This window comes from Saccoglossus kowalevskii, chromosome 16 (assembly GCF_978046115.1).
Source record: "Saccoglossus kowalevskii chromosome 16, keSacKowa6.1, whole genome shotgun sequence".
NCBI classification, from domain to species: Eukaryota; Metazoa; Hemichordata; class Enteropneusta; family Harrimaniidae; genus Saccoglossus; species Saccoglossus kowalevskii.
In genome coordinates, this window is record NC_140656.1 from 22,994,990 (window position 1) to 23,022,498 (window position 27,509).

Below are 27,509 nucleotides of genomic sequence, written 5' to 3' on the forward strand. Positions count from 1 at the left end.
GTTGGTAATGTTATAGTTCATGCGCCCTCTAGAGGACATTGCGATCTGGTTCAATGCTGATCATGAGAGCGGCAACGTACGGTGCTGATGTAACACACACCCAGGAACGAAAAGGTTCATTTTAGTTCGTAATTTTCACGCCGATTTTGTTTAAACATAACTCTATGTGGATATTTCTAATAGGCAGCATCGGAAGATTTTGATAATTTGTGTGATTTCAAGAAAGACTGTAGTGGAACACAAGCCAATCTCATTCATCCTCGAATCATGTGTGCATTCGATTCAGTCCTTCGTCAATGAATGAGTGTTGACATATCTTACACATTTTAAGGAAAACTACTCGAGACATCTACCAGTGACATTTATATTCTATAAAGGACCATGGCAAGTTTTCAATATGTCACACGAGGGGAAATAGGTAAGCAATATTTCATGTAGTTCATGTGTTTTATATCGTACCGGAGTACTGTTACGAAGCCTGCTCTTTCATATCAATATTATACTGTCGCTTGTGAACGAAAACTCTCATCAGCACTGCACTGGGGCTAATGTAAATGCATAATGACAGGAAGATACTGCATGAACGTCGCGAACTACTTTAGCAATCACATTTGAGAGTGTTTTACCTCGAAGTTCCATGTTCCAACCATCTCTTGTTTAACCTCTAACTACCAATCTGGTTCTTAAAGTCATCGCATGACGCAATATCCCTGGGCGATGTTATGTTGTTAATATGGGAATTTCACTATCGATTAGTCCACTGATACTCACTGGAATATCTAATAATTTTATAGTGTCAACAAAATTAAGGCCTTTGACACTCTCTTCTGACTGAATGACTCTTAAATTACAGTCCTTGTGCTATATTTATATATGAACAACCAGCATATGAGTAAGGGGTCTTCTCAAATTGGCAAAGTTCAAAGAAAAAAAAAATAAGATCACACACCTCTCTCCGCTGTACAAGAAGGTGTGTTTTTTTTGAGAGAGAGAGACTGAAAGAGCAAAAACAACCCATCAAACTATGTATAATAACAATTTGTTTTCGCCACAACATGAAAGAGCGCTTTTGCCACCTGCTCACAAAACTAGATATCTTTCATGTTTTGATGAAATTTGACAACAAATTACATATTTTTGTGTTTTTTTATTTATGATAATGGCTGACAAAAGCAAAGCGGGTATGTGATGATGCCCATGCTTCTTCAAGTACGAATATTAAAAATCTGTGTTCTCCACCAAAACAAAATATCACTTTGACACTGTTGCCCCAAACTAAATATCTTTCGTTTTTAACAAACTTTGACATAAGTTTGGTATTTTTTGTCTCACTCATACCATACTAGGTATTTTGTGTGTGGGTTTTTTTTCTTGTGTCACATGCTTGATACATGTTTAGAGTAGATGCATACCTGTTCAAGTTATCAGATTTATTATTCTGCATCCCAAAACCCCATCATCTGCTGAATATACGTCTGTCAAGCAAAACAGATAATGATATATTTAGTAAATAATAAATTTTATGCAGTCGATATTACTCAGGGATTTTTTTATTAAACAAGGAAACATTGGTGCAGCGCCCTCATGCCATGGCCATGTGCCCCCTTACCCTCTGGCAACCATAAAATTCTGATTGACCAGGGATCACATGTGGCCACATTCTTCAACTGTGACCTGTCTGATAGTACCGTAAAAACTCGATTAATTTGCGGTCTCTTTAATTCGCGCACCCATTTTATTTTCGAACGCTGATTTTTAAATATATCCTTTTAATTTGCGGCGATCAAAAACATGTTTAAATTGTATCCTATCAATTCGCAGGCCAGAATAAAGTGGATAAATTGCATGAAGACATTGTTTGAGTTTTTATGTTGTCAGTACTTAGTGTAGCCGCAATCGCAGATGATCTCCGTCAACACAGCCTTTCAGTTAGCAAGCAGTTTAGGTTTGGTAAAGATTTCATTCCCCCACGACACTACAGATGTTGGGCAAGATTATTACTTAGTCGATAAATATCCATCGGTCAGCACATTGATTACGAATTTTCGTGATGGAAAGCTTAGTACAGGGCTTTTTCGTCGCTGGTCCACAGGGTTGCATCGACTATGTGTCCAACATTATTCTATTACGTCATTTAAGTGAACCGTCCTATGGTGCGTAAATTGACGTTTTTGATTGGTCGGGCGATTGACCTCGTGTCACATTTTCATTATACTGGATTCAGTAAAAAACACAGAGTTAAGCGGTCATGTACATTCTATAAATCTAACACTCCCTTTCATTTAACCCCCAGTTAAGTCTTCGCGTCCATGGTATTTGTGAGAGTTGAAAGATTTTTTGAACAAATGAAACTATATTGATTTGCGTCAAGCTGGGTGGCCCGAATTTAAATATCAGTGTATGAACTCTAGAGGTCATTGCCCAATGCCGCACATAATTCAAACGTGTGGTTATTAGAGCTCAGCCCAAATGTACATGAATAATGCGATCGAAGTGCGCTGCCCAGAGTTTATTATATTGTAGTAAAATTTAATTTGACGTATGGTATGTTTATGTTTGCGTAATTATTATTACGAATGCAACGCATTATCAAGTCGGTGATATTGAAATATTCACCGACCCAATACCCCAGGTCAGTGCCCTAACAATAGTTAAAAAAAACTAATTACCATGAAAGCAATACATTACGAAGTTGAAATATTCAGAGCCGATACAATATTGTAAACAAATTTGAGTAATTATAAAAGCAGTGCACTAAGTAAACGACGTTGATATATTCAAAGCCAGTACAGAGTTGCACACAAGTTGCGTAATTACAGTACATTCGGATATAGTAGTAATTTTACTAGATTGACGCACGGGACATGAAAGAAAAAGGTTGCTAAGGTAACGCGCCATTTCAGTGTGTGAATTGGGATCAAACTTCGGTCAACACACACTTGATGTCAGCATCGCCGCACAGCAAGTTTCGCAAAGAAGTACTTGAAGTTCAATTGCGTCCCAAAATGATGTCGCTGGTCACTCAGTTGTCGCAGCGTGTGTTGTGTCATGTCCATGATGCACCCGTTTCGACTTTGGCATGCTTTTCCTTCTTAGTGCATGTTCTTGTTCACGTAAAGTGCGACCTTTCACCAATGTATTAAAACACTTTATACTTTGCATGATTATATTTGGTCAACGCGAAACATTATTTTTTCTAAACATTTTCTGAGACTATTTTTATCAACGCAGGGTTATTTTTCCAGACAAGATGGGCTTCGTAATATCTGCCATAACATTTCCCGGGCGATGCCTAGAATAATAAAAAAAAGTAGTGCAGCCAGACGGCTACTTTGTAGCCACGTGTTCATTGTTTGTTTGTGTACAGAGTGACCTTTGCCATTTCACTGTTTCATTTTAAGTGTAACATCGTGCGTGGTCCTTGACGCAATGCGTGTTCTCTGCCAGACTATACGCCATGAACGTCACTAGCCATGAGTCTCAGAGGCAGTAAAAAAATGCCCTGTAATCGTGTTCATTGGAAAACAACCCAAATCACTAATAAATTTATAAAAACAGCTCTTTTTTGAATCGATCTAAAAGTACTCTTTTAATTCGCGCACCAAAAACCAATAATTTCCGTTTTTACGCTATTAATTCACGCACTTGAAAAAATGATTTTTACTACCGCGAATTAATCGAGTTTTTACGGTAATTTTGGCCCCAAGGAAGCAATGGAATTATCAAAAACTTCCTAACCTGGTAGGGAGAACTCTATCTCCCCCACTTGGTGGCGCTGCTGAATTGCAGTGCTCCCTCTTGCAGTTTTTTTCTAGAAAAACCTCTGTTACTATTATCAATTCGTTTTGTTTTAATACAAGCACATACATCTAGTGTGTGATCGATTTTATCCCACACTGGTGATCTTGTACTCATGGCCAGGTGATCAAACCATTAGTGGTTAAGGATGTAAGAATATGACATTCCGTGTGATGACCATAGTTTCATAATGCGCATCTACGATACTTTTGTTTTGACCAAAGCAGATGACCTACAATTTAATATCTTAATATTTGTAAAAAAAAAAAAAATATTGGTTGATAACTTTGCTGTGGTTCCCAATCATATACAACCTCTAATATATGTGTAATATAAGATGTTGAGTAACCTTACGGGTTCATAGTGAGAGGAATTTTTGAACAGATATGCAACCATGCGACTGACATCTTTGGGCCAATCATGTTCAAACTTTACACATCAAACAGTGTTCTCGTTTAGTGATCCACATTAAAATGATTGAAAAGCAGCCATTTTAGTGTTAAAAAATCTTCAAAGTAGGGCATTTCTGTAATTCTCATACTTGTAATTCTTCTTGAGTGATATCTCCAACATTTCATCATACATTGTGTCAACCACATGCATTAGTTTTGTGTTGTGATTCATAATTGCTGAGTAGCAAACATTTTAATGCCAAAATGCATCAATATCAATAATTTTGCATCTCCAGAACCACGTCTCTGTCATGAATGTAATTCACTTGGTACATACATAGAATCTTGTACATACGGTATCTTTTTCATTCCTGTTTGGATGAAACAGGGAACTATGTTTTAGTCACTGTATGTTCGTCTGTGTGTCCGAAACTGTGTCTCAGACACACCATCGTCAATTCTCTTCCAACCTTGCACATAAAACCTTACACCTCTAAAGAGATACATACGCACATGCGATGATTTTGTGATTAGGTCTAAGATAGTCGACTGGTGGCCATTTAGTTTTCTGTTTTAGACATAAATCTCATACATAACATGTAAGTGCTATGAGCACTTCTCTTCAGACACAGACAGATAAAACACTAATGACTGCTGACTATTTTAGTTGTTAAAAAATCAAGGTATTATGACAAATCTGGAACCAGATCCCGCCATGTGTTTCTTTTTCAAATTTGGTGGGTAATTTATGCATGTCACTTTGTTATGTGAATTCCACTCAAAATGACTAACTAGCACCATTGGGCTCATACAACTAATTTAATTTCCATAGATGACTATGTTAACATATGACAAGATTGTTATATGAAAATGATGAAGAAAGTTAAAAACATGGCTCAAAAATGGGAAATCAACATGCCAATAATCAACCATATGAAAAAAACTAACATGTTGGCCAGCTCAAACTCTTACAAATCTCAGGTAAACAAGACACACCTACTGTATTTAGATTGCACTTTGAGAAATCACTGGAAAAACACCAAGATTAGAACATCCAAATACACACAAAATAAACCCACAGGTACACAGCCGCTAAGTAGTAAACAAAAGACCACATGTTGGCAGCATCTGAGAAAAAAAATATTTAAAAAATTTCATTGGTTCTTGCAAGGCATTTAAATTGAATTAAATTAAATTTAAATTGGCTACGAGCAGCCAGTGGCATGAGACCTAGTTTATTCTAGACACATAAATCTTACTTGCTTTGAGCAATTAACTTGAAACTATATGTACATAGATAGTACATCATAGTGCATATACACACATACAATAATTTTATCAATAATTTATATGCTTATGATCTGTAATATTATAACACACCAGGGACTGCATCGCAAAATGCTTGTTTAATTAGTATGATACAAAATTGCAAACTAGAGCATATTTTAGGGTTTGTTTTGAGCCGACTTGGAGACATGGTATGTGTTCATTATATCAGGAAATTCATTATAAAGGTGTTTATTATATTGAGATTACAGTGTAGTACAAATTTTCATGTTGATGTTACCATTATTCCATTGCCCATTGATATGAACTTCCTTATTTGATGATATGATGTCATGTTATGTCATGATTTTTTTAGAAGTGTGATAGCGCCCTCACAGTTTGAAAGTACATATGACCTGTAAGAAACCTTCCTTTCCACTTATTGGACCCTTGTGTTTGTTCTCAAATTATGTAATGATGATGCTATCTCTCATTCTCTGAATTGTGTTATTTTTGCATTGTGCATAAATAAATAAATAAATAAATAAATAAATAAATAAATAAATAAATAAATAAATGATGAATGAATGAATGAATAAATTGTCTACAATCAAATTAATTCACAATTAAATAATATAAAAAACAAATTTGCAAAATATACAAATAACTGAATAGTTAAGAAAGATCGCAAAATATATAAATAAATAGAACTAAATAACCTCATGGCAAAAATATTCAAATAACTGAAAATTATATTATAAACAATTGCAAATAACTATAAAACTAGATAATACAAACAGAATAACAAAATATATAAATAACTGAAAAAAAAAACTAAATGTTTAAATATTCTTGTAATTATCAGTTGTCTTGTCTGATTGTGATAAGTATAATTTAGTAAATCATGTATTCTAAAAATATTCTAAAATAAATCACTTGTATAGCCAGGCATGCATAATTAATGTCTGCATATTACCTTTATTTAGGATATACAATGTACAGAGTTTGTATTGGGCTAATATAAATCACGTAGTAATTCCCTTCTTTTTACTGTAGAATTTAAAAAAAATTGATATCCACTATAACAAGTATCATAACAGCTCATCAGCTATATGATGGTGGTTGTGTCAGATTTGCAATGGTCAACACAGCCATCTGACATAGTCCCAAACGTTGAATAGAATTTCTGTGCCCGAATGTACTACCTAATTTGCTCTATTAGTAGTACATGCAATTAGGTAATTTCAAGTGTATTTCTATGATCAAAATAAGTAATTTCAATAATTCAGTATACAACAAGGGTATATGCACATCTATATTGCTCCTTATACAGTGCAAATATGTTATCATTACTTACACCTGCAATGGCAAATTATATAAAAATCATTAAATTGATTTTATCTGATCAAAATTACTTTAAATTGAAAACATTCAATAGCTTTTGATTCGTCTGAATCAAAAGATAACATTTGGGCATGTAATATGACCTTTAGAATCAGTTACACATAACTGGTCTTAAAGGTTAAAGCACAGTCCCTCTAGAGAGACTGTGGTTAAAGCCAGCTTCTCTACTAAAGATGGGAGATAACCCTTTGCATAACAAGCAAGACATTAACATAGGATTGAAAGAAATGCATACAAGAAAGCTACAATCCTCAGGGCGGACATCCGGGCATTTTCACCGCCTGGCAACCCACGGCGGTGAAAACAAAGGCCCAAAACTCGCAGAAAACAGTACTTTGGGATGACTGTTGAGACTCCTCTGAACAGTGTAACAGGATTAGCCCTACGCGTGTAACATATATAAATTTGGTTGTTCTGGATTACTTCAAAGTTGAGTTTGTGTTGTTTTCTCGAATTTTCACCACCTCGAACGGCGTTCCACAGCAGCGCGCCCAGAGTCCATAGAAATGCATGTACAGTGGTGCGCGTCTTAGCAACGTGGAACATCGTGTGATGTAGCTCCATCCCTGAGGATCGCTAAAGCCAGTTTAAAAAAAAAAAAAGTTTTAAAATTTTCTAGTAGCCGCATGGTCAATATATAAATATAAGACAGGAACAGGAAGCCAGTCGAAGACAAAAGTTTTGTTCGTTGGCATTGGAGAAAGCAGAATTGTTGATTCGAAAATTCATTGTATATCCTTATTTGTAATTGGTCCTGGCAGCGTTTGGGGATCATGATGTAGCTCCATATTTAAGAATCTTATTTTAAGATAAGTTCATCTGAGCTGATATAATAATATAATATACCAGTAAATAACATACAAATGTAGTCCAAAGGAGGAGCTAGCTACTAGTTCTAGGATCGGTTAAAAAAATTTATTATTTTACCGTAATTATCCGGCTAAGAGCCCATGCCCGGACAAACGCCCACCCCCCACTTTTGATAAAATAAAGGAGTTGAGGTCATATCCTAGCAAACGCCCAGGGGTGTTTTTTCTACACCTGTAATAAAATTAAAAAAACAAAACCTATTTTTGTTCGTTGTATTAACAGTGTACTTCTTGCAGTTTGTTTTGATTCTGATAACAAAATTTGAAAAATAAATGTCAATTGCGTAAAACGAGGAGTGAACGCGAAATAGCTGTGACATAAATAGAGCAGCCCGTTCACCACTGTTTTGGTAGTTAGCGACGCCGACAATGAAACCAATGTTGCAATATTGTAGCAACCCGTACCTGGGAGAGTGGTTTAAAGCACGTTGTTTTGGCTTTATTAAATATTTGTGATTGATGAACGAACGCCTAGTCTGATAAAAAAGCGATGTTGAATTTACCTCCATGACGAAACACAAGTAGTGATGTCATTCTTAGCCAATCGGTAAAGCGGATGCTTAAAGGCCAAAGATGATTGCCAGACGGTAAACAAAAGCATTGTGTGAGTCGTTTGCCGCGACCCCATTTTTCTTGTCTCTTTATTCTGATTAGACGTGAATTAAGAGTGCCAAGCTACCAGACAGCGAAATCCGTGGATTAAATGTGATAAGTCCAAATTGTGTGGGACGACATCAACAAACTTCAAGACGAAGCTATAGGGATTTTAGTTCAATCGCGACAGTGGAATTTCAGGGTTTTGACTTTTATGAAGATAGCAATGAACGTACAAATAGAGATCTTAGAAGGTTTTGTTTTCTAACAACTATGAACTTTCGTAATTTTACTGCGTAAATTATTATTGATCTTGTATGGCTGTTGATCCGGTAATTGTCGAAACCGGAAATAATTCACGCGTATGGGGCAGCGTGTTTGTCAACGGGGATATTCTAATTCAAATGAATCCTCACTGTCGATTTTTATTATTTCTGGTTTTAATATTTGTCACATTCTAAGCAATAAATTAGTTCTTGTTACACTTCTAATGCTGCATATTGTTCATTTATTTTTGTTGCATGTTTTTATTTGCCGTTTTGCTACCTGTCGCAGTTCGATCTGCGTGTTGCCAATTTTCGCGATTTTTCGTTTTTTTTTTGCCGGGGATATCCGGACAAATGCCCACCCCTTCTTTTTGGCGATTTTCCATGTTCAAGACCCTGGGCTTATACCCGGATTAAATACGGTAACATGTTTATCCCCCCCCCCCCAGTAAAACCTGGTCACTATTGACATAACCTTGAGTCTTGACATAACCTGATCTAATTTCACCATCTGTCTCCATTCCACATTCAATTGTTCCACATTCTATATGTATAATTATACTTTTTTGTAGTATTCATATTAAACAGGTTTTTGCTGTTTTTTTTTATTTCGACAACCCAGTCTATGGTGTAAATATAACCCGATGCCAATAGTCACAACATCTGTCTGTACACTCTCAATGACGACTGAATTGGAAATGTCATTAATTTCAAGCATTTATAGTACAATGAATGAACTTGTCACTGGATAATTTAGGGGTGAGCATTACTGTGGGCAGGGTAATAATCTACACCAGTGAGAGCATTTTTAGTGATTAATTAAACTTTATTACTCAGTCAGTTCCTACATTTATGAAATACCTTTTAATGTGTTCAAGAGTTAGTGTTGGTTTTGTTACAAATTTGTTCCCATATTTACCAGAACTTCAGATAAACTTGTTTCACAACAAACTTGTTTCACTCTATCGTTACAACCTTCTAGAGAAGTGATATGCCTGTTTATAATTATGGTAGTGTCCCCCTCTCCATTTCCATCCCTATTATAGAATGGAACAGTCTAAACACTGGTATCCTGTTTTGGCCTGTTGTTTAAGTGTAATGTAATCATTTTTAGTCCGATTTGGCTACCATTAATTTTCTTACATTGCAAATGCGGATGAATCAGTCTCAGGAATTAATAGGTGTTCATCAAGGTAACGTCAACAATTTATATTTGACTTTTTTTTTATCGGTCTAGTACTGCGCCTCTTTCAGCTGAGTTAAGTTAAGTCATCGACACATTTTTTATATGCATTTGACTTCATTGGTTGTGTACCGTAAGGTCTGTTATTCACTGGTATCATGTGAATGTCTCATAATTTCCTGTTTGTTTCTGGTTGATTTTTAGTTCAGTAATGTGTTTTAATGTCTAATGTGCTCAGTTGCTGTGCACTTTCTTGTATGTGTACTTTTGGCAGTTCAGGTTTATGGTGGAAGGTGACCTTGGTTATTGTGCTTGCAGTGTATATTACTATACTGAGCCTTTGTAAGAGTTTAAACACCCCATTGATTTGAACCATGCATTCTTGGGTCGGTGATTGAACCAGTCAAAGCGCTGGATGATGCAATTGCTGTGTTTAATATATAACGTGAGAGAATTAACTGCCAGTCTATACTTTATTTATATCGAAGTTGCATTTTATTCAAAGTAATTTTGAGCAGTGTGTGGTTTAGTAATTATAATTACTGAATTGTTTTTTGTATGAGTGTTTGATTTGAGACAAGACAATAGGTGGTTGGATGTTCTGCACTAATGATGGCCGACTGGGTGGTGTCCTATAATAAGTTATGGAGGACGGTGGTTTTTTTTTTTTGTGGCAGAGATGACGACTGAAAAAAGGTTCAGATGTCATTTGTATGTATTTGGGGAAGGTCATATGTGTTGTGATGGCCACAGGATGGCTCATACTTACTGTGTCTTACCTTGTCACAGATTGTATCATGCGCCAGCTTTGCTTAAATTAGCAATGTTGTGCCCCATTTGAATTTCGTTACCACTTCTGCTACTTTAAAAGAGAAGCAATCAATCATTGAGACTCCATCAGGGATCCACAGAACACCATTTGTCTACAATGCTGCTAGTCTAATTACAAAGTGCCTTTTATAAACACTGTCATAATAATATTGAGTGAGCATTTTTTTTTTCAGTTTCCAGTTGTTCAAGAAATATATCTTTATTTTTTTTTTCATTGATTTGAAATTCAGAAATTATTTCCATAATATGGAGTATGTAAAAAAAAAAAATTGATGTTTTTTTCGAAAACATCTCTATTGTACGAAGGTTGTTTGAAGCCTTAAAGGTTTAGTACGTGTGTGGTTCCAGTGTGATGTCAACGCAAAAGGGGGTGTGTGTGAAGGTCAACCGTTCTGATTGGCTGGTTTCTATAGGCGTGTGACATTTAAATATGAATAGTGTTTACAATCTGATAATCAATGGATAGCCTCAGATCGTTTCTAAACTGAGCTTGAACTAAAATCAGCTCACTCAGATTCAGAAATCTATTTCTTGTTTAATAACTTAACAAAACATGCATTCTTGATCACAAATCTGGTTAATTTTAGTAAATTCACCACAGAGTTGCCCCTGCGATCCCCACATTGCCTTACCCATTGTATAATGGTGTAGTCTTTGTTTGTTAGCCACAGCTGCGTCAGACTGTGACAGTATGTGGATAAAGCAGTAGTTGTTGTTGCTGTTTTCAAAATTTTGAATATATGACTACCGGCTATGGAAAAAACAATGTTGCCGTTGGAATTGGACAAGGTATCGTTTTGATTTTCACTATTTTATAGCTGTGGATGGGGTTTGTCGTTTGTAATTCCTGCTACAGTAAATCCGAACAAAGCACTACTCAAGTTTAAATGCCTGTAATGGTGGTTCCGACATTAAGGTATATTTGGTGTTGTTTTTATGTGTCCTCTTTGTTGTTTTTCGTCCATTTTTTTTTTAAATAACAGCAGTGTCATGAACATCACCGTATTTTAAATCATTCAATATTTTATATCATGTTTTCTCAAGATATCCGTTTCAGTTATTATCCTTTTGTGTGCCCCTTTTTCTTTTAATAACTAATCCTACACTTTTATGGGTTTGGCAGTAAGTAAGGAACCTGAAGTTGTTTTGCAATACCAGGTTAGATATTAAACTAAATTCTATTGATACTGATGACGTTTGTGAAATACTATTCCTCAGGAAAACATCAACTGTTCTTAGTTATTTAGGTCAAAGTTTATTCAGTGTCATACTCCTTATGTTGTTCTGTTGTTGTTCTGTACTGATGTGGCCAAGATAGTCATATCACTATCAAATTTCTCAAAAACTAAATATAAATACCATCAGGTTAAAATGAGTTCATGTATGGTGTTTAACACTGTTGCATTTTATTCAGTGTCATACTCCTTATGTTGTTCTGTTGTTGTTCTGTACTGACGTGGCCAAGATAGTCATATCATTATCAAATTTCTCAAAAACTAAATATAAATACCATCAGGTTAAAATGAGTTCATGTATGGTGTTTAACACTGTTGCATTTAATTGTTGAGTTGTGGATATCTTTGAAAATAAAAATCAATTGACAATTCAGTAATTTTCTCTATTCAAAGTCAAATAACATTTGTGTTTGTTTCTACATTGCTTTATCTGCTGTTGTGTTTCAAGGACCAGCAATTAATCCCCGGGATTTTACCATGTCATCATGGGAATATTACCCTTGACTGAATTCGTATCTCATTATCGACCCTCAACAGTCAACACCGAGGGGCAGTGTACTCATATTTTGTGTTTAATCAGCCATTTTATCCGAAATCACATCAGCAGTTGGTAAATATATGCGTTCTTCTAATCTACTCTTTTTAAAAGGAAAAAATGTCAACCCCTAAGACTGGACAATTGACATTGTAGTATTTTGTAAACAACTCTAATTTGATGTGAACGCAATTTGTAATACTTTGGGGGAGATGGAAGGAATGGGGTTAACTTCATGTCAGTGAAATTTTAGAGATTCATTAAAGGCAAACAATTTTGTAAACTTTAGTTGTTTTTCAAACAGCCAATATTATCAAATTTTTGTTAATTTCTCCCAGAGAAAATCAAGATTTTCAAATGAAATTGTTCATGTAAATTTGATAGATGCAGTAAGATAGTCACATGACAACTATTTTTGGTGACAGCAGAGAATATAAATAAAGCACAAAGCAGGAAGAATGAGTGTGCAGTTTTCATACATACAGCCATGCATTGTTGGGAACAACAAGTGTAAATGTATTATGGTCAAGATTTCTGCCTCTCACATGAAGCTAGTAATTTACAATAACATGTACTGCTTTATCACAAATTTTAGAGTACATCTATGTGTTGCATCTTAATTTAGTTCTTGGTCTTTTGACATTTTTAAAGAATTATAGATCGTAATATATCCTCAGTCAATTCACATCTTTAATCTGATAACTGCTTGGATATGTGTCAGTATAAGCCCACCAAATTGACAAAGCTCTGACCAGTTGCATACCGGTAGTTTCTAATTTCAACTAAATTATTTCAACAATGAACTTGCATTTGTGATTTTTTTTTAAAAACAAGAGTCGCGGTACCTAGATTTTTTCATTGTCTATCTTGGACATAAGTTTAATATACATGTATTAGCATTACTTTTTGGCAGATTAGCATACTTTCTACAAAGCTCCATCCGACAACACAAAATTTGCTAAACCTTGATCATATAATGGCAAATGTTACAACTGTCTGTGCTTACCGTATTTTCATCCGAAAAAACAAAACAACAAATCACTATTTAATATATCAACCAATAATTAATTCGTGCAAAAACAAAATAATTTCTATTTGCATCTTGATATTTCACGTTCTTGAAAAAAATAATTATTTTTACTACCGCAAGTTAATAGAGTATTTACAGTACCTTAATTTGTATTTTGTATGATGGTTTGTTGACAGTATAGAGGATTTTAGTTTGCTGATTACATAGTTGAAAGTACGGGTCACCATTCCTGTTATAAAATGTTTAAAGTTTATCCTAGTGTAGGTAGATGGCGGTTATATTATAATCAGGCATAGTTCAAGGACACCTGTATTATGACTTGTGTCATCTTCCTGTGTCAAGTGTTCTCACCAGACATGAAACATTTGTCTCATGGTTTCATTTTTTGTCCCAGGTTTTTTACTCCCGTTGGATCAAATTGTCTCACAAAAATGTAAGAAAATTGAAGTGACAATTGAAACTTGTTTTCATATTACCGTAAAATCTGTATTAGTAGTCGCATCCCTAATGTAAGTCGCACCTATTCTTTTTAAACAATTGAGAACCAAAAATTCATTGTTTCTCATATGTGTAGATGCTCTAATAGAAGCCGCATCCTATCTGTTGCATTGTACTATTTAAATAGAAGTCAAAGCTTCTAATAAGGATTTTACAGTACTATTTTCACTTTAAAGGAAACAAAATACTTCCTGTCTCAAGTCACACATGGATGAGTAATTATTTCATGGGTTTTAAACTGATGCAATGTTTCTGCCCATCATATTTATTTCATGGTGAGATCACTGTGTATCTATTTCACTCTATATTAATGTGCATTGCGCTAAAACTTAAACATGGGTATTTATTCCTCATTTGGAGGCTCGGCCAATCCTGGAATCACTGTGGTCAGTGTGTCCTCGTAACAGTAACAATTTTGTAGGGATTTTAACTCCAAAGTCAAAATGGAATCTTCCAAACCAGTTTGTTGACTAGTAGAGAGAGTAGGTGACTTGAGACACAAATGAAGTTGTTGTGGCTGCTGATTTTGTTCTATTTATACTCACATTGTTTATAAAATGTGAATTTCTTTCAACTAAATAACAAATTCTGTAACTATAGTAAGGTGTTTATCAAAAAGGCTATATCAATGTATGATCATGAAGCTAGAAAGGGTACATGTATTAGTATAACCAATGGTGTCACAGCATGTCTCTGTAAATCAGTGTTGCATCATATCAGCTTAGAGGGCACACTGGTATTGATTTACAGTAGAACTGAAAAGACCTATTGTTAACACAGTCACACAAATATATTGATAAAAAACAAAACAAGGTTTTGAAGTATTCAAGACTAGTTCATTGATACAAAGCATAAATAAACCACCACACCTACAATTTATCACAACACAACACATGATTATAAATTTGTTGTATAAATATCCCGCATAATACATGTATGAATTAGTTTATTGTAAACAGCTTTTTTATATTACTTGTGTAGAAAGTATAATACTAATTAATTACTGTAAAATACTTACTGAGAAGGTTTTTGGGTGTTTTGTATGGGGATTATTTTCACTACTTTTTGACGTTGAATGTAAAATATATAGGGAAAAATTTATATTCGCTAGATGTTAGTTTCACTGAATCATCCTTTCAGCAAAATTAGCGAAAATTAATTCAAAGCGAAAATAAAGTAAAGTGGGTCACAGCACTGTAGTTGTAAAGTTGTGAAGGTCAGTGAATTTGCAGAATCAGTTGCTTACTTGACTATGAAAATAATACTGGCTACTAACAAGGTTATCAAGAATAAATAATAATAAAATTTCACAACAAATTAAAGTGTTTCACATCAAGATGATGAGTTGTACTCAACTCAGAATGCTGAATATCACTGAGTAATCAATGTGTTTTATTGCTTTACAGAAAAAGCCCCTTTGATAGCAGATTTAAAGAACCAGGCTCATGTAGGACAAACTCACAAAGCTGGGAGTGAGTCTTGGACGTGTACGTTTGCACCAGATAGGTCATACTTTGCCTGGTCATGTGGGAATAGACTAGTGAGGCTTGTACCATGGGATCCGTACAGAAATACAGTGTAAGTTGCAAGATTTTTCATTCAAATTTGTCAACCAGTGTGATCGTCTTGATAGTTTTATTAATATTTGGTCTGTGGTCATCAGGGTCCATGTGCCAGAATCCAATCGTATGTCAGTGACGTGTTTCAATACACATGCAAATACACTTTTGAAATCATTTTGCCTGGATTTAACTTCCAAATATTATACATGAACATATAATATATCAGTCCATATTTAAACAGTCTGTATATTAGCCACTCTCTGAATACAGATCATAGAACTTGTTTTCTGATTGCAGCCTAGAATGTCCCAATAGTTCACTGCTATGCCCACTTATTTATATGTATCATAAACAAAATTTATTTAAAATCCTAGAAGGTATGTGTGCAACATTAAATCCAATAAAAATTAAATTAAATATTTCTCAAAATTCAAAATGTCTACCTTCACTATTTCACATCATCATCATCAGTCAAACCTATTTGCTGTATTAGTTGTGCATGGCTTACATTTCTAATAGAGCAACTATAGCCACGTTCACACTTGCTGACCTAGGAAGGGCTAGATCACTTTGTAATTATGTTTCTTATCAGTGGGCTAAACCCGTTTTTCTAGAAAAAAACTGCAAGAGGGAGCACTGCAGTTCAGTGCGACCACCAAGTTTGGGAGATAGGGTTGAATACTGTGGCCACATGTGATCCCTGGTCAATCAGAATTTTATGGTTGCTAGACGATCTGCTTCCTAGGGTAAGGAGGCGCATGGCCATGGCATGAGGGCACTGCGCCCCTGTTTCCTTGTTTAAAAAATCCCTGCTGTTGATCATGCATCAAACTGGTTTACATTTAACTTGATATTCAGACTCTTCTACACCTTCATCTACCAGTGGGTCACTGTTATATGGCATTGTTATAACTCTGTTCAAGACCAGCCTTCTGACTCTAAGCTAAACTAATAACCAGTATCTTTAAAGTATTGAACTTATTTCATACTACATGTGTTTAACTTGTTTTCATACTTGGATCAGTCAAAAAATCTGAAATAACATTACAAGGTGTATAATAAGTAAAACAACTTTTCTGATACCACAGAAAGAGTAGTGATGTACTGTAAAAGCATGTCTTTTTCGCGAATGTAGCAAGAGAACTGATTCGCTAATTCAAGATGTCGCTAATGACTTTATTATCAATTCAAAATGGCCACCAAACAAAGAAATCAACAATGACAAGAGAGATTCGCTAAATCAACATTTCGCTATTACGTCATTTTACCACAATTCGCTAAAATTGCATGCCGCTTTTTCAACATGTTTTACAGTAGTTTTTGTGTTATTTTGGTTGGACAAAAGAATACATTGACAAATAATTTATTCAGAATAGTTTTTCAGTATTATAGGCCAACACAATAAAAAAATGTATTTGTGGTGTTTGATCTCCATCAATTGTGGAACACTATCTCCATTAACTGACTTAAATTTTGTATTTATATTTAATATGAAGTATGTATTTTCATTTATTTTTGATCAAATGAATGTCATTTCACATTGTCTATAAGCTTAGATACAGATTTTGGAAATATTATGGACAAAAATATGTAGGTTAATTTTGTGAAAGATGACAAAAAGTTGACTTTAGTGTAAAATAGTAAATATATGGAATTTGTGAATTAATGTAAATCAATTCATAGTACCTTGTTTATTAGAAAATTGTAAATTGATGACAGTACTGGCATCAGCTGGCATGACATGTCATGCTCAGGAAAACAAAATAAAAAGATTTGGTTTTGGTCCTAACATGAGATTTTTTTCAAAATTTACAAAATTCTGACAAAATATGATGTATGTGGTCACACAATACAGATTATGATAAAACTAAACAAAAATAGCATGAAATCGGCTTTGTGATTAAAGAACGTTCACAAGAGAAACATTTTATGTTTAAAATAAAATCACTGTTGATTCACTATGAATAATGGAAATACCACAAGTACAACAACTTGTGTACACTTAATAAGGCCTGAGTTTGGTGATATGCCCAAATAATATAATATAGGCCTTTGTTTATATTGAATCTGTTGCTATGCATATTATGTCGCTATGCACATGATTACACGTCCTGGTCATGTGACATTAATTGGCAGTGGTTATTCATTGTTTGTTTCAGTTCTTGTTTTCTTACATTTAGTTTGATAAAATCTCAACACAAATGCAATTTATTGTCAGAATTGTGGCATACTGTAACAGGGCTCAAAATCAACAGTAGTTCAAGGCATACACTACCTAAATCTTGTTCTAGGGCTACCATTTTTTCAAAATTAGTTGTCCACCTGAACTACTAAAAATTTACAAAATATTAAAAAAATGAATTTGTCCAACATAAATTAAGAAAAATTACATTTATTTATTCATATTGGTGATTTTCCGCATTGCTAAATTCCTACTATAAAACCTGATAGACTACCCAATATTACTGTTGGACTACCAGCTCTTAAAACTGGTAACCCAGCCAACTATCCAAAAAAATGTTTCCGTAATTATAGTCCGGCTGTAAATTTCATAGCCCTTTTCTCAATTGGGCTACATACATGTGTATACATAGTAACTTAAAAATAAAAGAAAATTTGATATGACAATAGCCGTTTACAACAGCTAAATGCTTCATAGCTAATTATTGGTATTATAGTATTTCCCACTTCATGATATTGATTTACTCAATTGCAGTGGTATTCCGTTGAAAGCTGAACACCGCCACAATGATGAAGACAATAACAACTATATGCAGCATGTCCGGACTATTGACTGTGGCGAGATCGTCTGGGCCATGGCGTTTGGATCATCGGTACCAGAACGAGCCAGGAAAAACATTAATATTCACTATACCAGATTCAATGTTGGTAAAAAAGAAGAGTTAGTACTTGCAACTGGTTTGCATAGTGGTAGAATTAAGACATGGGACATTCACAAAGGTAAGATGCCCTCCTTCTCCGCAAGTTTATGCCGTACAATCATTTATTTTCACTAACATTTAATTTCCCTATTTTAATGTTTTGAGCATATTCACTGTGTTTTAATTTCACAAAGGAAACAATGATTTCTATTGTTATTTTACATGTTCATGTAGATTAAATTTAGTGGATTTCACTTTATATCAGCAAAAATAGCGAAAATAAAACCCAGTGAATAATTAATACATTTACAGTAGTCTGCCTATAATAAAATCAATGGCTGTGAAGCAAACCCCAGTTGTTTAGCATTGTCAGGAATTGTCATGTGATACATAAGAAGTGGATAATGCACATGTATGTTTATTGTATGACATTCCCACCAGGTTTATAGTCAGAAAATTGCCCGTATACAATATATATATTTGTATCCAACGTGATAGTGTAGCTACATATTTGTAGTCTATTTTCGTGAGAAAAAAATTGGCAATCTAAAATAGCAGATGAACAGGTGGCTGACTAAAGACATGACTTCTACATACTAACAATATTATTTATGTACCGTGTAGTATCAGTCATGTTGGTTTATCTGCCAATGTATAATATTTATTTTATAACCAAACGGCCTTAAGAAAAGTTTTTATAGGAATCCTTGCACAGGTTACAGGTTATAAAATACTTTACTGGCACTGTGTCCCATCAAAGCTGCATGACAATGGGATAAACAGGACTACGGGGGGGGGGGGGGGGGGGTATAACAATTAACAGTGTAAAATAAATATTTAACTAAAATTAAAGCATGTAATAACTCAACATTAACTTATAACATGTTATTTGTTTTCAATACATAACTTTGTACCATAAAAGAATACTGTAAAAGGATTAATTATTCACTGAGTTTTAATTCTGCTTATTTCGCTGACTGGAAAATGAGCCAAATTAGAACCCAGTGAAAATGTAAAATTTAGCATAGAACACATTATCTAAATGATAAAACCGTGAATTTAAAACCAACTGAATATGCTTAAAATGCTAAATCAGCGAAATTTAAACCCAGTGAAAATTAGTCATTTCCCAGTATCCAGAATTTTGTTTCATCAGGTGAAATCAGACAATTCTAGACTATATTAGCTGGAATTCTATCGTGATTAACACATAGCGAGGAGAGTCTGATGCCTAAATGTCACTTTGTGAGGTCCCGTAGTGACAAATGTCATTTGAGCTGTCCCTCAGTGTCATTTGAGCTGTCCCGTAGCACTTGGCAAGTGTCATTCGAGCTGCGTTACAAGAATCATATCATCAGCGGAGACCGTGTTTAAAAACTGCAATCACAATCTCCCCTGCCTCTCAAATTCAAGGACTACGGTACCTGCCTTCAGTAGATTGAACATTCACTGATCACGTCCGCTTCTAAATTAATATTATTAATATCATATTATACAATGTAGCATAATTCACAGATGACATCACTAAGCATTACCGGTACATATTGAGATTAATTATTCATGGAATTTTTGATTTGAAATAACAAGTGAAAGTTTTGGTTTTGAAATAATCAGTGTGTTGTTCAGACATTGAATTTCTTTTTAATTCACGACAAATCATTCGGAAGACGCAAAAAATTATGAAAGATAATTTGTGTTGTAGTTGAAATTATTTGATTGCCTACATATGTTGTTCACATTTGATCTGTTTCACAATGCTGAACAACGTTCCATGGTTCCGTTTAAACAGATGATGCAATCGTCATCTTAGATTAAATGAAGTATTTCAAGACAGACGTGCATCCACTCTCAATGTGTTGTTTTGATAACCTATTGAATGGTTAGGGGTAGAATTAAAGACACACTGTAACAGCTCAATCAGGTCTAATTTATTTAACAGAATGTTGATGGTAGACATAGATACACCATAGTCAAATAAATGTTAAAAATAAAAATGTATTCCTAGCTTTTCAATTTTAAAGTAAATTAAATTAAACCAAATAAATTATGTGAGTGCTGCTGACACTGCCAGTTAGTGGATTACTGTATTTTTTCGAACCAATATATTTCATTATTATGCAAGGCTGAATAAAAATTCTGGTACAGAAATATTAAGAAAATGGTGGATGACATGCCTTTTTGCGAATTTTTATTTGTTCCTTCAATTTAATAATATTTTGGCCCTAATAAGGTATCAAGTATTTTCTTTTGAAATGAAGTGTTCACAGACCTAAAACAAATATTTGGGGAGGGGGGGGGGCTAAAATGTGAAATTTTTCTTTATCATTCAGATTCTCAACCCTTTGAACATTATGATTTTACTCGCCAAAATTTTGCATATTTTTGTGTTTTTTTCTATAATTCTCAATTATTTTTGGACCAAATGAAGGTTATTTCCCATTAGCTACATTAGTCTTAACCAAAATTTTTGAAAAAAAATTATGTGGATTTTATTTTGTGGAAGGTAACATTGGCTTTCAAAAATTTCGAAAATTCCGAAACATTTTTTTAATATTTTATGCCGACCAATCAGCCTGTGATATCTATCTGTTTATCATTCACATCATTTAAAAAGCAAATCAGGTCATATCGACTGTCAGAAAGACAGAATTTATAGTTGGATTTCAGCATTGTATTTTGAACATGATGTAAATGTTCAGTTAGCTTGTTTGGATCACTAGAACACAGCTGTTGTGGACTTAAGGTGTATGTTGTGGAGGATTTGTTTATTAAATTGTAAATGACACATGAATTCATTTCATTGTTTGGCTAAAATACATTGAATATTTCAGTTTTCAAAAACACTGTTTTCATATTCATTTGATGATAACAAAAAAAATACTTGATAACGCTTCAATGTCATGTGTTGTCCCTGGATTCTAGCTATCTTATACTTAGAGCTTGTTGGTCAGTCTATTGGCGTAGCTGTGGGCTTGCAGTCGTATCATAACTGATAGTATTGGTATTTTATTCGCTTGCTGTGAACAAATTAAAACTGCAGTTAAAACTATAATCATGCTTGATCAGCAACCAGTCCACTCCATCTTTTTATAGTACAGTATGTATTGTAATTTTTGACATAACAATATAGTCCTGTTAAAATCCTGGTTGTAATTTTTATCTCATTTTTTACAGGTGAAATCTTACATTACCTCATAGACCACAAAGAAGTGATACGAGATTTGGCGTTCGCACCCGATGGTAGTCTGATGCTAGTCTCGGCGTCTAGAGATAAAACCTTGAAAGTATGGGACCTCAATGACGATGGTAACATGGCGATAACACTGAAAGGACATCCCAAGTGGGTGTTTGGATGTTGTTTTTCACCAGACACCAAACTGTTAGTCTCTGTCGGGAGTGGGAAATCGGTAAGGCCGACTTTTTTTTATTCCTTGTTTCTCAAGTTTTTATAAGGAAATTTTTTTGAGGAGGGCGGGGAAAAAAATAAAATTAATTCTTTTTTCCCCATGAGATTTGTGTGATTCTCAAAGAATTGTAAGTGAGATCATTGATCGAAGAGAAGAAATGAAATAAATATTTATTCCATGTATAATCTTGTTTCTCATCTGCGCGAGACTTCGGTACTTTGATCATGATACTCCCACGAAAATGCAACTTGGATTTGTTATGCGACGGGCGGTAAAAAAATGAAGATAAAATGTGCTGTTCTTCCAAAATTCTGCACAATGTTTTGCAGGATTGCCTAATTTTGATATACAGAATTTGATATGATCTCACTTTAAGTGGAATACAAAAAGTTCATGTTTCAGACATACACTTCAGGTCATGGACTCTTTGAAGCTCCAGAGTCAACTTTTGTCATCTTTTTATGAATAAACCTCCATTTTGTTTTCACAAATGTTGATAATAACCAGTAGGCAATAGAAAATTATGTCAATTTTGTGTAAAATTTAAAATGCAATTATAGAAAAATATGAAAAAATTAGTTAGTACAAAAAATGACTACAAGTGTATTCAGAGAGCTAACTGAATTTGTTTTTATAAACTGTCGCAAAGTCTGATAAAACCTAATCTGCTTTACTTCATTTATGTAGCATTAACCAACATCACATCATATATCTAATTGCTATTGTGCGTTTTCTTTATTTGTAGATAATTTTATGGAAAGTTTTAAATTTACCAAAAGACTTAGTGTTATGGAAGAGATTGGACGGTCATTACAATGACGTAGTAGCATGTAGATTTTCTCCAGATGGCGCACTGCTTGCAACGGCATCATGGGATACCCGAGTTATTGTATGGGATCCCTATACCGGTGAAAAACTTAAAATATTTGGGTAAGTAGAGCATCATTATCATTCAGTATTGATATTTTCTCTACATAGTGAAATCTGTAATGTCGGTGTAGAGTATTTCAATGCACCATTTTCAGGTTTTTTGGTGTGTAGGATATCTGATTAATTAGCAAATTGTAGCTTTGTTTGGTTCACTCGGTTTGTGATATATGCATGGTCAGCATTATAAGCATTGTTTCAAATCAAACTTGGATCTGATGTGAAAGGTAAACAGATAAACTAAACCGCTACTACTGTAAAATCTGTATTAGAAACCGCGGTTTCTATCAACATAGTACAATGCAACAGAAAGGATGCATGCAGCTTCTATCTACACATATGAGAAATTGTGATTTTTTAGTTTTCAATTGTTCAAAAATAATGGATGCGATGCGCATTAGGGATCCGGCTTCTAATCCAGATTTTACGGTACTGATATGTATGATATATACATATAGCTATGTGCTTAATGATAAAGGGCCATTGCCTGAAATGTCCAGCAATTTTTAATAGTTACTTAGAATAACAATTACAATATCGCCGAAAGCTGCAACTTCTAGTAAAATGACAGAGGGGATATGGTCTTTGTTAGAACATCTAGACATACAAGAAGTGATGATTTTTTAGTCGCAATTTTTCAAAAAGAACGGCTGCAGCTTTTACTAGGGATATAGCTTCTAATATTGGTTTTATGTAAAACATGCTGATATATTATAGCTTATTTGGAGGATGATTTTGATGAATATTGCATAAATAAGACATCAAATCAGATCATATGTGCTTGTCCCAATACACCATGTGATGAGGAAACCAGAAATCCATCGTCAAACTGCAAGATCCACAATGTATGAATAACAAGTTGTTTGTTTGTTTGTTGCAGACATGTATTCCCTCCTCCTTCGCCTATATTTGCTGGTGGTGCTAATGATACATGGGTACGAGATGTGTCATTCTCCCCCGATGGTAGTCATGTCGCTTCCATTGCCGATGACAAGTAAGTACCCGACACTTGGTCTGAGTTGTCGCTCCAGGCGTATCTGAATTGACAATATCCAATTCATTGTTTTCTGAGTCTGATTCATTGTGATCACAAGTAGATGTGTAATGTTCATGATGTGTTAATTTTGGGATGTTATTGTTTTGTAGGTACGTGAGATTCTGGTCGCTATTTGATACGCAGATACCAGAGCAAATAGCGATTGTGCCAAACGGTTTATGCTGTGCCTATTCACCGGGCGGTGGAGTACTTGCTACTGGGTAAGTAATACCATTGACGAGATAATACTTTTACTTAAGATTCATGCATATTGATTGGTTCGATAGTTCTGACTAAATGTTTTATAGAGGATTGTCCCGTTAATATTATTGTGCAAGATCTCACTATAATTTAAAAGAAATTACTTGAATTACAGTGATTCAGTAAAATAATAAACAGTTGCAAAAAAACAAAACAGTATTGAAAGTGTGTACTTTTACCGTATTACCCCGTGCACGTGCCCTTCCTGGGCAAGTGCCCACCCCCCTGTTTTCACAAAAGTTACATGTTGGGGACATCCTCGGTTAAACGCCCAGGGTGATTTTTAGCCAAGAATGGGGTCAACAATAAAGTTTTATTTGTCAAAAACACGGACGCATTTGATTTATTTAAATAGTGTGTTTGTTACAGTAGTTCTCTTTTTGGAGTGTGTGATGGCCCTGAAAGGGACGCTTTGTTTGTGTTTTTACGTAAAAACTCATTGGAACTTAACGACGTAAGATGAACCACGCAGCATGTGGTGCACACGTTCTGCTTTCTCTTCATTCACGATGAATCCAATATTGCAATAATCCTTACCTTGGTGAGTGGTTTGAAGCACTTAGCTTTGGTTTCAAAACGTAGCATTTCGCTGACTGTGAATCCATAACGGGAGCTAGCACTTTTGAGACATCACGTCGTAAACTTGCTACTTTCTTTCCATCCTTCATCACAGCTATGGCATTACGGTCATGTGGATTATTTTTCTGTCGCTGAAGAAAAAACATTTTGCTGACCTCAAGTCCATTACGATAACCATAATGAGGCATGCCGACGATAGGAACATGTTGCATCATCGTTATTTTTGTAATTTTGTCATGTGTGTGGGTGCGTGAATAAACCATGTTAATGAGGTCCACCAGAGTTTATTTTCAGTCTGTTTTTTTATGTATCGCCGTTTGGATATGTTTATGTATTTACAATAGTTTGTAAACATTTCACATCAGTAATAAAAGGTTTATTTGTTTCATAACCCTGTCTGCTATTCTTCAGTAATTACGATGCGATGTATCAATACATGCGTGAACAAAATTATGTTAATGAGGTCATCGCCATCTTGGATTACAAGCGGTAGTTTTTCCCGGCCGTTTCGACTTGCACTGATCACGATTACTAAAAAAGTATCCGTGCATTGATTACAATACTTACCATACTTTGTAGCCAATTTCAGTGAGTAATACAACTTCATTCGCTGACATACTAGTAAAACAGGTTTTATTCTTGAAATTCGACCCTGTGTCTTAGTGTTCCCACAGTTCTTGACTGAGTGCTCACGTTTATTGAAACCTCGCATAAATCAAGAAACAAGTATGTGTACAAAGTGTACGAAAGCATTCCTTTATTTGACCTTATCATACGATCACAAAAACAACTTTTTAAAATCTTTTTTGGGGTGGTCCTCGGGTAAGCGCTCACCCCCAATTTTTCCCGATTTTGTATGTTCAGGGGTATTACGGTAGTAACCGTTGACCTTCCATTGCATCATGGGTAAAAACAAAATAGCAGCCTAAAAGTAAACAAGCTTATTCGATTATCAAAAATGCTGAATGGGAGTCATGTAGGCAATATATCTGAAAATTAACAAAACTATATAAATTCCTTTATTTTCTGCTTTAAGCTGGGCAACTATGAAAACAGCATGTCCGTCATCACTGACAATAAATAAATAGCATAACATGCAAATGACCAATATCATGCATTTAGATGGGGGAGGAGGTTTGTCATAACAATTTTATTCATCTAGTTTGAGCTGATTTTTTTTAAAGATGAAGTTGCATTAAAAAAAGAATTGTTGATTTTTTCTATCAAATACTTGTGTTCATTTTTTATTTTTTTAACAATTAAAGTTTTATTTTGTTATTTTCTGTGTATGATTTCTCTAATCTTGTATTTATGGGTTTTTTTTCAGAACAAGAAATGGGAATGTATTTTTCTTTGCTGCTCCGATGAAAGTACAAACCCTTCAACACTTGTGCCGGATCGTCATCAGGAAAATGATCCATGACACGAATAAAATTGAAAAACTGTTCATACCCAAAAGTCTGAGATGTTACCTGAGATATAAAGAATGAACGGTGGATCAAACCATTCTGAACTATAGGGAGGACTGCTTGGACTCACAGTGATGTGCAGTCATATTTTACTAAACATGCATAAGTGACTTGACTCTCGCAGGATTCACTGCGATTTACATTTTTTAGTAATATTTTAAGTTTACAGCATTTAACAAGAAGACATGGAAACAAATTTCCATGCAATGTACGTTTTTTTTATATATGGGTTGGCATTTAATGCAATTTGTAAAATGAATTTAGGGGGGAGTGATTTTATTTACTGAAATTCTAGTTAGACATTGCATTGCAGATCGAGCAGTAGTTCAAATGTTTGTCACCAGTATTCTTTGTTTGCTAGATGGTCTTTATTTTATGCCTTCAGTTGACAGTGTGACTGTCAAAGGTCACACATCCTGGTACATCATGAGGGTATAGAAAGTGCCAGGATGTGTGACCTTTAGGAGGGAGTCATATGATGTCATGTGCAGGAATTGTGGGAAATATGTTTTAAGATGTCAAATTACTGTGATTATTAACGTGTCCTAATTATTCCGGTTATTTTCCGACAAGCATGATCTTTCTATTTGGATATTTCCCACAATTCATTGCATATGTACACTATCAAATATATCGTATATTGGTTTTCAGAATACACGTATCATCTCAGAGTGCAACCTTTGACTTTTGACCAATTTCAACTGGTGCCACTTTTCACAGATCTATAGCTAGTAGGAAATCATGTCCATTGGACAATTATGAACTACAACTATAGAAAAAATATAACACCAAAATTTAAGTGAAAAAAGGTGATGTCTAAAGAAATTCAGACAGTTTGTCCAGATTTGTGTTTCCTGATAAGTAAATATCGATTGTTAAAAATAAACAGAAGATAAAATAGACCACAAATTCCAAAGTACATTTGTACTTACCGTATTACTAAACAAACATTTAATTCTGGAACAACTTTGTGTGATCTACACTCACTGAATTGTGATTAATAATGCATGAACTGCACATGATTTCAGTATCCATATCTTTTAATTTTTTCTCAGATGGAATTTCTTAGGGTTAGCAAGATAACAATACATCATGAATATTTCAAGTTTTAAATAGTCATACACTTCTAGGGTCAGAGTAAACGAGTACTTGCCAGGGGGATTTTTTTTTTTATTATCTTCATTACGTGTATTGGCCGCAGACTTGTGGACGTGTAAATATATGGTGAGAAGTGCTTGCAAGGAAAACATATTGAAAGTTTCCCGCTAAGGTTTTTTTTTGTACAGAAAGAAGATGGAGAAAAAGAGCGGATGTTGCTGTTCAGTGGATCTTTTCAGCAACTTACATATAAATAAATGCTATTTATTAAAATCAAAATATGCTGTTATTGTAGTTTTTTTTGTTTTATTGATGTTTATCAGTAGGTGTGCAGGTCACAGTGATACAATCCACCACAGTAGTCACGAGATTCAAATTTAGTATATG

The 27,509-nt window shown here is 34.5% G+C and overlaps 1 protein-coding gene across 3 annotated transcripts; it reads left to right on the forward strand.

Annotated features, from left to right (window-relative positions):
- Positions 1 to 45: 45 nt before the first annotated feature.
- Positions 46 to 27,401, forward strand: LOC100376704 (WD repeat and SOCS box-containing protein 1-like). Of its 3 annotated transcripts, none has more exons than XM_006811734.3 (8): positions 46 to 418; positions 15,308 to 15,479; positions 18,180 to 18,424; positions 21,520 to 21,752; positions 22,498 to 22,682; positions 23,560 to 23,673; positions 23,826 to 23,936; positions 25,883 to 27,401. In XM_006811734.3, the coding sequence occupies exons 1-8, from the start codon at positions 382 to 384 to the stop codon at positions 26,043 to 26,045; spliced, it is 1,260 nt and encodes a 419-aa protein (XP_006811797.1). In that variant the 5' UTR covers positions 46 to 381; the 3' UTR covers positions 26,046 to 27,401. The 3 variants fall into 3 exon arrangements, with proteins under 3 accessions (XP_006811797.1, XP_085347363.1, XP_085347362.1); XM_085491237.1 differs by lacking the exon at positions 46 to 418 and adding an exon at positions 9,665 to 9,782; XM_085491236.1 differs by lacking the exon at positions 46 to 418 and adding an exon at positions 11,241 to 11,392.
- Positions 27,402 to 27,509: the final 108 nt, after the last annotated feature.

What these genes read in the sequence shown, in the direction of transcription:
- LOC100376704 (XM_085491236.1), top strand. Translation starts at nt 11,344, where the DNA reads ATGACTACCGGCTATGGAAAAAACAATGTTGCCGTTGGAATTGGACAA. An exon ending in TGCCGTTGGAATTGGACAAG is followed by an intron (nt 11,393 to 15,307) that starts GTATCGTTTTGA and finishes ATTGCTTTACAG; the next exon opens with AAAAAGCCCCTTTGATAGCA. An exon ending in GACATGGGACATTCACAAAG is followed by an intron (nt 18,425 to 21,519) that starts GTAAGATGCCCT and finishes CATTTTTTACAG; the next exon opens with GTGAAATCTTACATTACCTC.